This window comes from Megalopta genalis, chromosome 2, assembly GCF_051020955.1.
Source record: "Megalopta genalis isolate 19385.01 chromosome 2, iyMegGena1_principal, whole genome shotgun sequence".
NCBI lineage: Eukaryota > Metazoa > Arthropoda > Insecta > Hymenoptera > Halictidae > Megalopta > Megalopta genalis.
In genome coordinates this window covers 14,165,191-14,179,810 of record NC_135014.1, presented here as the reverse complement: position 1 = coordinate 14,179,810, position 14,620 = coordinate 14,165,191, and the positions used below count along the sequence as shown (strand labels likewise).

The 14,620-nt window shown below is 32.6% G+C and overlaps 3 protein-coding genes and 1 long non-coding RNA gene across 10 annotated transcripts in view; 2 read left to right on the top strand and 2 right to left on the bottom strand.

Annotated features, from left to right (window-relative positions):
- Nucleotides 1-179: 179 nt before the first annotated feature.
- Trax (Translin associated factor X) lies at nt 180-1,661 on the top strand. Of its 3 annotated transcripts, none has more exons than XM_076518576.1 (3): nt 180-221; nt 475-564; nt 787-1,661. In XM_076518576.1, exons 2-3 carry the CDS (start codon nt 549-551, stop codon nt 1,605-1,607), a joined length of 837 nt encoding a protein of 278 aa, XP_076374691.1. In that variant the 5' UTR covers nt 180-221; nt 475-548; the 3' UTR covers nt 1,608-1,661. The 3 variants fall into 3 exon arrangements, with proteins under 3 accessions (XP_076374691.1, XP_033324130.1, XP_076374690.1); XM_033468239.2 differs by lacking the exon at nt 180-221 and adding an exon at nt 228-417; XM_076518575.1 differs by lacking the exon at nt 180-221 and having other exon boundaries at nt 228-564.
- A 174-nt stretch (nt 1,662-1,835) lies between these two features.
- LOC117219255 (uncharacterized) lies at nt 1,836-3,866 on the bottom strand. The gene is made up of 6 exons (XM_033468242.2): nt 3,709-3,866; nt 3,349-3,423; nt 3,085-3,264; nt 2,789-3,018; nt 2,514-2,687; nt 1,836-2,454 (listed from the first exon to the last, which is right to left on the bottom strand). The coding sequence occupies exons 1-6, from the start codon at nt 3,805-3,807 to the stop codon at nt 2,094-2,096; spliced, it is 1,119 nt and encodes a 372-aa protein (XP_033324133.2). The 5' UTR covers nt 3,808-3,866; the 3' UTR covers nt 1,836-2,093.
- A 226-nt stretch (nt 3,867-4,092) lies between these two features.
- Nucleotides 4,093-13,932, bottom strand: LOC117219326 (WD repeat-containing protein 20). Of its 5 annotated transcripts, XM_033468398.2 has the most exons (5): nt 12,454-13,426; nt 11,357-11,539; nt 9,394-10,788; nt 7,418-7,488; nt 4,093-7,133 (listed from the first exon to the last, which is right to left on the bottom strand). In XM_033468398.2, the coding sequence occupies exons 1-5, from the start codon at nt 12,721-12,723 to the stop codon at nt 7,124-7,126; spliced, it is 1,929 nt and encodes a 642-aa protein (XP_033324289.1). In that variant the 5' UTR covers nt 12,724-13,426; the 3' UTR covers nt 4,093-7,123. The 5 variants fall into 5 exon arrangements, with proteins under 5 accessions (XP_033324289.1, XP_033324290.1, XP_033324291.1 ...); XM_033468399.2 differs by lacking the exon at nt 7,418-7,488; XM_033468400.2 differs by lacking the exon at nt 4,093-7,133 and having other exon boundaries at nt 7,437-7,573.
- The window catches only part of LOC117219331 (uncharacterized), a 68,430-nt gene continuing 67,330 nt past the window's right edge, over nt 13,521-14,620 (top strand). Inside the window, exons 1-2 of the long non-coding RNA XR_004489991.2 lie at nt 13,521-13,737; nt 13,927-14,143. This is a non-coding gene — a long non-coding RNA (uncharacterized LOC117219331). The remainder of the gene's footprint in view (nt 13,738-13,926; nt 14,144-14,620) is intronic.

Sequence of the window (14,620 nt, the reverse complement as noted above, 5' to 3'; positions counted from 1 at the left end):
TCCAAGATCTTCAAAATTCTAATGAATTGAAATATTATTTTTAATTTGTGAATAAAAATATTAAATTTGTGCTATTGGTTCACAAGTTATTTAATTCCTCAGAAAATGCCCGCCAACAAAGCATCGAAACACTATCACCACGTAGTGATAAATACCCGAACTAAATCTCCCGCATATACACAATAGAAGATCGTCGAAAAATATTAGTTGACAAAATTTGGGTATTAAAAAATAAGCCAAGCATCTATCATTTACTGCATTGATATCATATAAACAACAGATGAAATAGCGCTGTAAAACATAATTAATTGCTTTTTGAAATTGTTTTAAGAGACCATAGGTTGATAAAATGGAAATCTAATGAATTTGTTTTATCATATTACGAGTTACATCTTGATAGATCAGAGGGTGTTGATGGTACTCTAGCTCTAGCGGCATTGTTGACTATTGTTGATCATGTATTCATTTTTGCAGATGTCAATCTAGACCGGGCAGATTTATAATTGTTCATAATTATATTCATTTTAGTAGTGAACATAGTAACTGCAATGTCACATTCAAAAGGTATATCAATAAAACTTGAAAGTATTTTAAATATATGTTGCGATTGTTTCTTTATTTATAAGACAATGAACACGTTAAATATATGCGACGACGTGCTAAGCATCTGCTTATCAAAATAAACAAGAACGATAGTAAATAATCGTTGTCGAATTTCGTTAGTTTAAAAAGGATGCAATGAAAACATTAAAACTTTCACTTTCTCGTTTTATGGTTGAAACTAAGGAGGCAGAAAAACACACCAAGGCAATAAGAAGATTAACATCGGCGATAAAGGAAAAGAAGTGTTGAAGAATCTAGACGAGAACAGTTTGGTTGTGCAACAATTTCGCGTCTATGCAGCAGAGTTAGACGACAAACACGATCGATATGAGAGGATCTTGAAAATTGGTAGAGATATCACAATAGAGAGTAAAAGAATTATCTATCTTCTACACAGCATAGACAAAAAAAGCAAACAGGAGAGTGTATTAAATGAGGCCAAAATAAGACTGCAAAATGTTGCACAGAATAATTTTAAATGCATCGCTCTGGAATTGGAGAACGAAGATGGCTATCAATACTTGAGAGCTTATCGTGGTAGTTTAGAAGAATACATAGAAGCATTTACCTTCTACCATTATTTAAATAGTAATAATTTAGAAGACTGGACAGAATTGGAAAAAATGATTACTTATACAATTACAGACAGACCCGAAGTACAGACAATAAATACTTTGGTCACTCCACACGAATACATCTTGGGCATTGCAGATCTAACTGGAGAACTTATGCGCAGATGTATTAACAACTTAACGCAAGACACTGCTAGTTGTTACCAAATGTGCAACTTTGTCAGAAATATGTACACAGGTTTTCTGAGCTGTAAAATACTGAATTGTAAAGAAATGAACAGGAAACTATCTACTCTAAAGCAAAGTCTGTGCAAAATAGAGAATGTTTGTTATACCATTAAAGTTAGGGGTTCTGAAATACCAAAGCACATTCTTATAGATGTAGCAACTAAAAACTATGAAGAAAACGATGAGGGATACCAAGCGTATTAGTCAGTTGTGTACATTGTAAAATAATATAAATATAATAATTATTTACCAGCCCAATAGATTTGTCATAAAATTAGTTTTAGACTTTCATTATTATGCAGAGCGAGCCCGTTAATTTTTTGAAAATATTTCAACTTTCAGGCCTAGATGAGTCACACATATATGCATAGCAATGCACTAATAGCATACATATGTGTATAAGGTTTGCTGTTAGAACCAAACTCACATGGATATGGCGGTTTCACTGTATTATCTTATCTTAAAAATGTATTACATACAATTATATTAATATATTTACAGATTTCATAATATATTTAATTGTTCAATATCATAACAAATTGTTCACAAAATACATTCTTTTACGTATTCTCAATTTTGTACATTAGACAATATAGCAAGTAACTATCAATATTAATGTAAGTACTAAATGCAAATCTCTGAATACATAATTAAATTTGTTTCAAATCCATTACAAAAATATTCATCTGTTTAATCATCAAATGTGTCATCTTCCCAGTCACTTTCATTTTGATCAAAGTGTTCGTCATAGTCTGAATATTCCGCTTCGCTAGTCGGTTCGTACTCTGATTCATCTACTGATTCTTCCTCAGAATCATCTGCAAATAAATCTTCTATGTCAGATAAATCATACAATAACGGTTGCGATGGCTTTTGATGATTTCTTTTCTTATCGTTAGTAGCTTTTTTTATTGTGTGTTTATATTCCTCTTTATGTTGAGGATTTTTACGATAACACTTTGTACCATAAGGACACTCTTTTCTGTTATCTGGAATATCGTAATCAGGATCCTTGGGATGAGTAAATTTAGCTCTGTGATGTGGATTTCTCCTACATAAAAATAATGTCAATATTGCACATATTGTAATAAGAAAATAAAATAAAATTACCTATAACATTTTTCTCCATATATGCACTTCTCTCTTCTAGGCGTTTTTGATGTAGTACGAGCAGCCACATTTTGCTTATTTGCTTGCTCTGAAGCATGCAATTCGGTATTTCTTGTTACAATATTGTCTGGACTCGCTGAATTTGATGCATGCATTTCATCTGCATTGCTGGAACTATTATAAAGCAATATAAAATATTTAAGTTATTTTAATTATTTTATTAAAAAGTTAATAATTAAATACTATATGAATATAAATATAAATTCAAATTAAACCTAGATGCATGAATTGTCCCAATAATTGGACTTATTGGTTCTGTAGCAACTACACCATTTGATAAATCCTTTTTAGGTATACAAATTTCTTGATCTTTTATTGTAATTGTATTATTGTTATTAGTTAATGTATCATTTGATACATTGTTAACAGATCGTAAATTATCTCCTTCCCCTGACTCTGAACAAAGCATTTTGTCAGGTATATCACAATCTATGTCTCCTTCAGCCTAGTTTTATTAATACAAAATATGTGAAGATTAAATTACGCTATTAATAAAACATTAATGTCATACTTTTCGTTTCACAGCATGTTCCTCCTTAATTTCCATTGTGGAAGGTACAGGTACAATTTTAAAGCAACATTTATCTGATACCAAAGAACAAATGTCACCTGGTTTAATTGGAACAGTAGTACCCAGCTTAAGTAATTGCCATCGAGAGGTTTCAGAAGATCTCATGAAACACGATACAACCTAATATTAACAAAATACATAATATGTATAGAAAACTATGTAACATTTCATTCATATGTGTAAAAGATATCAAGTTTACATTACCGGCGTTAGTGTCAATTCATTGTTAGGTAACAAATTGATCGTTGCTGCATATTTGGTAATTTGACCATTTTTCCGCTGTAATTAATTGTATGTACAAAAATGACAATATACGCAATGAAATAATAGTAAAATTCTGTCGAGGCGTAAGCTTCACGTTTAAAGCGTAATTCGTGTGATGGGATGGACAACAAACATCACGTGATATGTAACGCATATTCGCGCATGCGTGAAGATATTTTTAAACGAAAATAACGGAAATTTCAAATTAATTTAAAATTAAATATAATTTCCAATCAATTATTTCCTTATTAAAGTATCTACTTTTAATATTGGTTAGGTGTAGTGTCAATTCGTACTTACTTCAGTACCAACGTTTTGTGGGATAATATTATTACCAATTTGTAAATTTGCTTTTTGCACCAAATCATTATTCACCGTAAGTACTTGAAACTTTCTCATATTTTTCACGTATAAACTTTTTACTAAAATTTAATAATTTTTTTCTAAATTATGAACCGATGACAAAACACAATTCTGTTCGAGCAATTAAAAAAAAAAAACGAAATTAATCGTAGTCAGCTAGGTATACAGTGCGAAAAAAAAATGGGTATACTACCGCAATTTTTACTACACATATACAGAGACAGTCTGTATGTAAACTTCTATGTATTTAAGCAGATACGTTCCCTAAAATAATTTGACAATTTTGGGCAGCTGTATGGTGAAAAATGTACACTGGGGCGCTAACAATTAAAATTTTTTCATTTATAATTACAAAGAATGTACACCTTTACAAACAAATGAAGTGAAATGCGAAGAGAATTAGATATTCGATGCGATGTCGTAAAGCTCTGTGTGTAAGTTTCTCATAAAAAAGTCGTCGAGTAGGAAATGATCAATGAATTTTCCACTTATTCATTTAAATGTAATCAGCCAGATTAATCTGCCAATGTAAAACATAATTATCAAAATATCGTCTCGAATCGTTGTATGTCTGTATCAAGCGAATAGCTACAATTATTATTCTTAATTGTTGCTTTAATTTTAAACACATATGCTTTGAATACGAAGAAATCTTGTTCGCTTTACAAAACGAAAAACAAAGCATTTATCCGGCATGATCAAAGTATATATACATATACACATATGTATTATACCATGTACTGGAATAATGAAATAATTAATAGCATCACCGTTCGATTCTACGAACTCCGATCAGTGCCAGGCGTGAAACAAAACGCACCGTTTATTGTGCATTATGTATCCGTTCTGCACACAATGTAGGAACATCATAAATCTCGAATTCGATCAATCAAACACAGTTTGGTATTTAACAGGCCATTTTCAGTTTAAGTTCCTATTAAAACATTCATCTTATTGTTAGCACACGACAACGCGACTCACGACGTTAATATAATTCTCACTTTCATGGCTTACAATTAGGTAATTAATTAGTATCAGCATACACACGTATCACAGCATACCTCCGGGAACTTGCCATATATAAAACGATTAATATTATTACATACTGGTCATTCTTTAAAAACCAGAATGCGCAATGTGTAAAGTAATACGTTTAATAAAATGTTCGTAACTAAAAGATACAGTATGTATGTACAACCCTTCTTCAAATATCTTCAAAATCGCGATAACTTTTGGTGTTTTAATGAAATTTTATAATTCATCGATTAATAGAACTTTCGTAACAAATAAAAACAGAACCTTATTAACATATACAGATGATTCAAGAATGCTTTATTCTTTATTACAATTAGATTGCGGATCTTTATGCAATTATCTATTCTTATAAATATTTTAATAAAAATTACAACAAGGAAAAATTTCTTTCATCAGCCAGAAAATTCCTTAAATGCTTAAAAATCCGCAGGTCCTTTATAACTAATCACATAGTAAAATAACCGTAATAAATTTTGCTATGAAATCAAAGATGTTATTGCTGTGACTAGTAGTTTCCCACAATGGAAATGTTACTTCAATTAATTAGGTTTTTTTTTAACAATATTAAAACATTCTTGACAGGTATTATTGTCTAGGAAACTTTGCTTAACTCATTCTTAATTGTGTAAGTCGTACAACTAGCTCGATTACTGTTTTACATCTTAAACTCAATTCATTTGTGTTTTCTTACTAAACATTTCTGAAAAATGCCCATAAAAAAGGGTGCAAAATTTGCCATCGTCCTCTAGTCGTTTCCAGAAAATTACAACAATATAAAATTGTTCTTACGTGTTGCATTACATATATATTTATATAAATTAATAAATAGTATCGCCGTATGGAATATTCCGTTTGAAATACTGTCTATTATTAGAATATTCGGTAATCATTTGTTTATACATTCATACTTCATAACATATAGACTTTTGTATCTGAGAACTATGTCTGCATATGTAAATTGTAACATAGATACATATATCTCACTTATCAATTTTGTTCACTGCATAGATCATTCATTACTTTTGGCTTGATGAATTGATTTAAAAGATTACAATGTCTATTTTGCACTAGTACAAAATTACTTTGTAAGAAATAGGATTACATAACGTGTATCGTTCATTGAAAATGTTCGTCGATCATTTATTATTAAAATATGTAATAATATTTTGTAGGTCTCAGATACAAAGTAGCATTTTATACAAAATCCTCAACTGATCGTACACTTTCGATGTATACTCATTATAGATTTCCAATAAAGCGAACAAGTTTCTTAGAAAACCATTCAAACAACTATATAATAAAATAAATAAAAATTCCATCAAATGGAATTAACTTACGATTGTATTAAGGCAATTTAGTTTAAACGAAGTGACTACGTTTCCGAATAATATTAACAGAAAATAAAGTATACAATAGAAATATTGAACATACGTTTCTACTAAATACTTCAAACATTTAAAACTAACGACATAAAAAAATAATACTAATAAAACTTCAAGACTGAATTAACTTGAATTTTAGTCCTCTTTTTTCTTCTGTACTACTTAAGAGAAAATAATTAGCCAGTTGTAACGAGTATGCAAATCAGAATACTGCTAAAAATATTTCATATTTACACATTCTTCTGACTGATTACAATGGTTGCATTTCTCGTTAATCTATGTTGCAAAAGCATATATCATTTGAAATCAAGTGTTTTAAACGAATGTAATTCAATCTTAATAATATAAAAGTTCTTAATCATATACATAAGCATTTATGTATTCATAACATAAACGTTCGTAAACATCGTTTGGTTCAGATTTTTTAATTAACAGGACCTTATTGGAATGATATAGTGTACAACGTACAAGATCAAATGTACCTATGTATACATATATACATGTATACACAATTTATTTATTACTTTCGCAGAATCTTCTTATGAAATAAGTGTAAGACTATGAAATTCAAATGCTTCCCATATATAAACGAAAAAAATAATGGAAAGCAAGCATAAATTATATGCACCAGAATAATCGACTTAGAAAATAAAAACGGTGTCTTTAAGCATTAAGCTATCAGATGCCTTTATGACATGATAATTCTTTGATTATCCATCTTTAAACAGTACTGGAATAACTTTCACTTGGCCATACATAATATAAGTGACGATAATGGGTATATGGAAACTGCATTTTTGAGGACTGCAGTACACGCAACGACGGGACGTATTCTTCTTCTTGCTTTGAACGCGCGTTGATATCTGGTTCTGGCTATACTATAGTACCTCCACCCTCCACTGGACTGACAACATGAAGAGCGTTCCCAACTTGTCCTACTCCTGGCTGCAATCAAAAGTTGTACAGAAATTTACTATGGAAAATAGTTTCGTTTGTCCACAGAGAAATTCTGTAATTATAAGCAGTTTGAAAACAATTCTGAATTTTATTGAAGTGCATTAAAGAACGGTGCAACAATAGCATATTAGAAGTACTGTTGATACTTCTAATTGGTGATCTAAGATGCCTCAGCAAGGCACATACTACCAGGTCGAGCAAATATAAATGTACTATACTACTTGGTCCAATGATGCAGTAAACAAGTCAAGAAAACAATAAATTATACGTACCATGCGATAACTCTGGGAAGATTCATCCATGATTCTCTTGCATCAGCCAAAGCATGGTATGGAACATTAATCTTTCCAATCAAAGTAAAAAATATAATGCCCCACCGGCTTAAGAAACAAGCACAAGCATCTTCCAATAAAATTATAAAACTGTCACTATAAAAGAAGCAATGCACACTATATGAAAATTATCACAAAAATTCGAACTTGTTAAATCGCTATAACAGATAAGGAGCATTGGGATATTTTGACGATAGAAATGCTTTATGCAAAGCACCAGGAAACTGAATTTGACTTCATCAATTCAAAAAATTATCATTTAGAAATTAATCATGCTGGACACTGCAACCAATCAAACTGTGATATAAGACAACTAATAGCAATTATATACATGTGTGTTTATAATATACATATACAGGGTATCCCAACTAACTCGAACATATTAAATATACTGTTTGTTATTAATAATTAAAAAAGAAATTTTGTTTCGTAGTTAATTATTTTTTACTTATACTTGTCCTTATTTAGTTTTCATCTTGATACTAACAATAACAAAAATGTAGTGTGTTATTTAAGATGATGATCTTGAAATACTGAAAAATGTAGCCTTAAGAAACATTTTTGCTTACTATAATATTTGACCCCTCAAACCTAGTGCTTTCCTCCGATACTTCTTTCTATTAACAGTGATAAGCAAGATATTTAAGATGCTCCATTTAGTTAGGACTCCTTATGTGGATACATGTATATTATCAGTTTCACCTGGGTACTCTGCATTGCACTCTATATAAATTCAAGCAGGAAGCAAGCAGCAACATTTCATTCAATTGTTTTGCTTTATTGTACAACAAGGCAATTCATTGTTTTCAACAAAGGATTAAATGTCACATTATTATAATCTGGGACAATAGTTTGACTAAGTAATTCATTGACTTTCTATCATTCGCTAAGCTAAGCTAATAACACTTTACAGGAAAGAAAGAAGGGTTTAAGGGGCCTGCCCTGTTACAAAATCTTATGGGGCGCAAACAATGTTACTCTCAATGATGCAAACCAAACATAAATATATTCTATTTATAATTATACTAATGTACTTCTTCAATATTCATAGTGAATATATTTTGACCAGATGATCTTTAGGCACAGATATAAATGGAGGCTTGTACTATGAATGTATATGTATCTCTATTTCTTATTGTACGTACTATTTGCTACTTGTGTACACATGTTCTATTTAATCAAAGTGAAAATTCTTTAAAAATTTCTGTAAAATGAACTTGTTTCTATGGCAATTTCATAATTGTATATAAGATTAAAAATTCAATTCCTTAATGACACCTGACCAAATATTACAAGTTTATGCATTCATAGTACTATCCATCCGTACATTTCTGTAATTGATATGTAATACAGACTACAAGATAATGCTAAAAGGTTTTCAATATTTTCCAATGGCACCATTCATAATATACACTGCTTTGGATAAAATGTAAACTAGGATTCGATTTGTAAATATGAGAAATATATGTAATCCTCAAATAAAAATCTATCAAAATCAGCACATGTATATATACATATATAACACACACAATGCCGCAAGGACAGTACTTCTTATAATACCAAAGTTGGAAAATAACAAAACTACACCCCACATGTTCTTCATGTTCAATAAACTTGGGTGTGGAAAAGAGCATTTACCACTTAACACAATTCAACGATAACAATAGAAAAATTGTCCAAAGCATTATCATATCTTTTATTCATTTCGTTCGATAACGATAATGGTTGTATCTTCTTGTTCTACTTATATACAAATTGGAATTTGTCACTAAAAAGACCCTACTTCATAAAGTTGCAACAACAGTTGAAGATGGGTTACATCATAGATCGTTAGATCGCAAGGAAGTAATATTGGTGTAAGGATTGCTATGATGGTGTGGCCTGTGCAGAGTGCTGCTGATGGTGAGAGGACCTACCATTTGACCAGGTCTTGCCCATGTGTAGACGTATCCATCTTGACACGCTGTTACGAAACAATCTTCCCTAAACACTAACTCAGTCAATCTTTCATGCGCCAGCTTCTTGCACACCAGTGGTTCTAATACTGGGCACTGATCGAACCTAGGACACAGGGCAGTTCCTATCAACCTCATAGAATCATCCATCACAGAACTAACCTTTTTATTCGCACCTACTAAACTTCCACTGACACTGTTCATATTACTACTCGTATTTAAGTTAGTGGCAGCTTTATCGCCGCCACTGTTTTGCATTATTGTGCTATTAGACGCACCACTACCTCTCATTGTGAGGCTAAAGTTCCTTTTATGATTATCACCTTTACGTTCACCGAAACCAAGACCTGCTAACCTTTGTGTCAACGAATTTACAGTTGACACTGCAGTGTTTGTACTTGTGCTATTGTTACTACTTTCATTGTTACCACTCACATTCTCTTTGTAATTAACATTATTCAAATTATTGTGTTTAGAATTGTTCAAATGATGATTTGCCGTCGAACCATTCCCACTGTTGACTGCTCCCGGCGTAGGAAGAATACTAGAACCTACTACGGAGGGTCTCTGCTTCGTGCACATTGGTTTTTGTCTTAATTCAGCTTCGGTAATATCCCATAAACACAGTTGAGTATCCTGTGACACACTACCAAGCCTGTAGCACGTGCCACCTGACACTCTCAACTCTGATCCACAAGAGTTTCTGTTAGAATGAACTCCTTGAGAGGTCGTGGACAGACGATTAGACTTTTCGCAGAAGTGATTATGATTATTGTGTGGTAACGTTTCGTCGTCTGATCCGCTGAAGTCAGGATCGTGATCACCGTAAGACGTGGTGTATGGATCAAAGGCTACTACGCTTACCCAACTATGGTGTCCTTGACCTCTCGCTACCACTCTTTTCTCGTGAAAACTCCAAATTGTCACAAGATCGTCTTCGCCTCCCATAACGACGTATCTTCCGTCCGGTGACCAACATACGCACAGAAATCCGCCGAAAAAACTTCTAGCCGAGCCCACTAATTCCATGGTGTTATACTGGAATACACGTAGGAACCCGTCCTGCGAAACTACGGCTAGATTGGAGCCGCATGGACTGAAGGCAAATTCGTTTATGCAGCATCCTTCTGCACCTATGACCCATCTGTATAAGGGGTTCCTCGTGGACTTAGTCTTGCAGGTGTAAATAGCATAGCCATCTCCTGATTTAAAGGACTGGTAGTGGGGTGCTGTTGTACCACACAAAAGTTCTTCATTATATAAATATAGCTGCCCAGAACTATGCGATACTAAGAAGAGGTTATTGGAGCCAGGAACCCATTTTATACATGTTACTTTGCTTTTGTCTATCAACCTCTGAAACATTCAAGATTTATGAATAAAATATATATAATTTTATTTGTAATGAAAGCATATATTTCTAACAATTAATATTAATAAAGTAGTCAAATGATTTTCCCAAACAATTTCTATCGCAATCATTAGTAGATATTGTGGATCTTTATACAAAATACAAATTTATTTTTCTCTTAATAATGTAAAATTTTTCTAACGTTTTTACTGTTTTATACCTCATTTACTCATTTTTGTTCTAAATGTATAAAATTTTTGATCTAATATTATCAGTGACAATTATGAGTAGAACCAACAGACTATTATTATCATTGTTTAACAAAGATAACACATCAATTTGAACAGAGATTGGATAAGTGCTAGCAGTTTTTTCATCTGCATATACTAGGAATTGTGTCATACAGTAGCAGTGATAGTATGTCATACTAGCTTGTAATCAGTTCTCCATGTGAATGGTCTCATAAATTTTGGATTGTGCCAATATTTCTTTACAATCTCCTTGTGTATTGAAAATGAATTTAATCCACGTATCTACTTTCAGTGTTTGATTTATATAAAATATATTACTTACATCTTCATTGTATAATTTACTCAACTCCTTTTTTATTGGATCGATCAACTGAATTTGTCCTGTTGAGAAACCAACTAATAACGGCGCACTGTCTGCAGTTGCTGTTGTTTGGTTAAAATTGTGACAAGTTGGATTAGTTCCTTTATACAACTTTTTATCCAATGGCTTGTTCAAATCCACAGCCTGAAACATTTAGATTCATAAGATCTAAAAATTATAAAGCATAAAAGGTAATAATTATTATAATTAATTTCAAAATAACTTCCTAATATTTGTTAAAAGGAAAACTTTGAAGAAGAAAGCTGGAAAAGCACAAAAGAGAAGGGTATTAGATCCATTTGAATCCATAAGAACAAGTAGCAATTTGTACATATTGCTGTAAATGCTACCTTTCTATTATATATATCTTTTTTCTATCAGTGAATTCTTGCTTCCTGTTATTATATAACATTTTCACAAAAAAAAAAACAAATACTTTTATAGTATATAAAGAATTGGTTATATCAATACTTGTTTATGTATACAGGTCCAAATGAATCTAATATTTATCAATATTTAAAGGATTAAGATACTGTGGAACGTCAAACAATGGGCTGTTTTTCGATGAAAATTATGAGGAAATGTAAAGACATGATAGATTTGATATTCTTATATCATTTTAAAAAATGTTTTTCAAGTTGGAAAATATTTTTGGGAGATATAAGCACATATTTTCGTGTCTATAATTAACAAAATAGCTTGTATTAAAAGTTCAGATCTCTTTGTATCTTGTTTTCAATCGTTTCAATTACCTTTCAAACTATAAAGAAAATTTGAGTTTTTTGAAATTTTACGGTATCCTAACCCCTTAACGTATTTTGCAGATACGAAAAAAATGTGTTTAGGCTTGTCGGAAAGCGTACATAGGTAAAGCGAGATGAACGAGATTTTACAATTGTTAACGTATAAAGTAAAAGGATTCTGTGTTAGGTGTGGTATTAGTCCGCAAAGATGGAGTCTTGATACGCGTTTTCGAGGTTATGTTTGAACGAATCCATGCCCGATTAAACACAAATAGATTAACACAGGGTATTAAACCATGTGGAAGCTGGTTTTACCTTCTTGACACCGCGGTACACGTAAACGTAGAGCTCTTTGCCAAAGTTGAAACACATTCGGTCGCCGAGACCTTGCGTACCCGTCGGATCCGTTGGGTCCGGTAAAGTTACAAAAGACACCCGAACGGATGCACTTCCCTGACTGTTCGTATAGCCGACCCTGTTTGGCCTCGAATACTCCGACAGAGTCATTAGCTTGTATGTTCCTTCCCGCGTGACAAATTGTGTTTTCAAGTCCTCCTTCCCTCCTCCGTCCAGCTGCACAGCCATCTTACCACCAGCGGTACGACGGAGGAGCTCATCAGATATGAAAAAATCGTTCGTTCGCTTCTGCACTCCTGCACGTCCGACGACAACAGTTTGCCAGGATGCCTCACGAACTTGTCAAACACCGTATCAGCAGTCCCCGGTTTTTTAAAAACCTCCAAATTGTCGCAACTTACCGGTCCGATACGAGAACACTGGTAAGGGCGCCTCGAGTTCTATATCGAAACTGCCTGTGCATTCGCGACCCGCAGCTCATACTCTCAACCTCGTATAATGCGATCTTCTTCCCACCGGACTTATCGCAAATTTTCCATTCTTCAATTCCGCGCACAATGTGAACAGAGAATAGTAGATTTCACCGAAGAAACTCAAATTACACTGATACTTCATACAAAAGTTTGTGTGTTGATATGCTTATGTACATGGCTTTATGAATCTAGATTTTGCAAACTTTACTAGATTAAAATCATGATAACATGAATCTACAAGTTAGTATTGCAGTTTTACGTATTTGATTGCCTTTGCAATGCACTATTAACATTTGTAACTGTTAAGCAACGGATTTTTATGTGAAATAAAAATTTTCCAATATACATCTAAAAAACAGGAAATTGGTGAGAATATCTTTGTAAATCCTTTAATGTCTTTACAGTTTGGTATATCATCCATTCGTTTTTGTAACAAGTGTGTACAATTTATAATATAAAAATGATTTGTTTATGGAAATTGTCGTGAAACTTCTTAGGTAACGAGTCGGAAAATTTGAGAATGACACGGCCCTATCGGCGGCGTGTTATTAATGCGCGCGCAGCATCGCCTGTTCGCCTGAACTCGTTGGCTCCGAAGGCCTGTCAGGAACCGGATATTTTGTAAACAACCGAGGCAAAGGGTTAATTAATTTTGCCTACTTTTTTCTACTTCCTGCGTTTCTCTTCCGTTCGGATTATCAAGTACACTTGTCAGCGCAGCTGTCACTGACAACTTTAGACTCTGAACCGATCATCCATCAACTAACCGGTAATGCTGAAGATATTTTTTTTATAGTATGATAAGAGCGAATACATACCTGCACACCGACGTATTTTTGAGTGATATTTGAAAATCATTCGAGTCTCTTATCGTGTGTGGCGTTGTCTTTTCGAATTCTAATTGATCAAAACGAGAATAATAAATGCCGTTAGTTTAAAAATACTCTGTTCGTTGCAGTAATTTATCCATCGAAATCAACGGTCACGTGACCTCTGTGATATGGGTGTTCGCTTTACGGATTTCTTCCGGTTTACCAAATGGCAATTACTTAACTTTCCGTGACGCAACTATAACAAGGCGATTTAAATGTTGCGGTACTCGATGTGCCTGGAAATATCTGACAATAGCCGATCGATGAGGCTTTGTGCCTCAAAAAGAAAAATTGCAACGATTGGTAAGTGATACATACACACATCATATTCAAATGCGACAACTATTTTGCATTTCATCTAAGAATATTAAAACAAGAATTGTACAATATTTAATGCAATTAATGATCACAATTGAAATATTTGGGTAATAATTATCGTTACAGTTCACGTTTTTAATTTAACTCTGTTGTATAATTGCGATTAAGTACATTAGGTATTTAATCATCAATTGGATTAACAATTAAATTTATTATTTGATTTTCATCGTGAAATAAGCACATACACAAATACGATTAAAACATTTATTACAATTTGTATATAATAAAATATATTATAAAAGTATGATTATATTATTTTAAGTTGTGAGAGAGAGATTTTCTCGTGTATGTATGTATTGAAAAAGTTTGAATGTATTAGAATGGGATGTGCGTGTTAAATTTGGCGCTCATAACCTATATTCAGTAAGTGTACGGCTACACGGTATGTACCTGCGTTTGTCA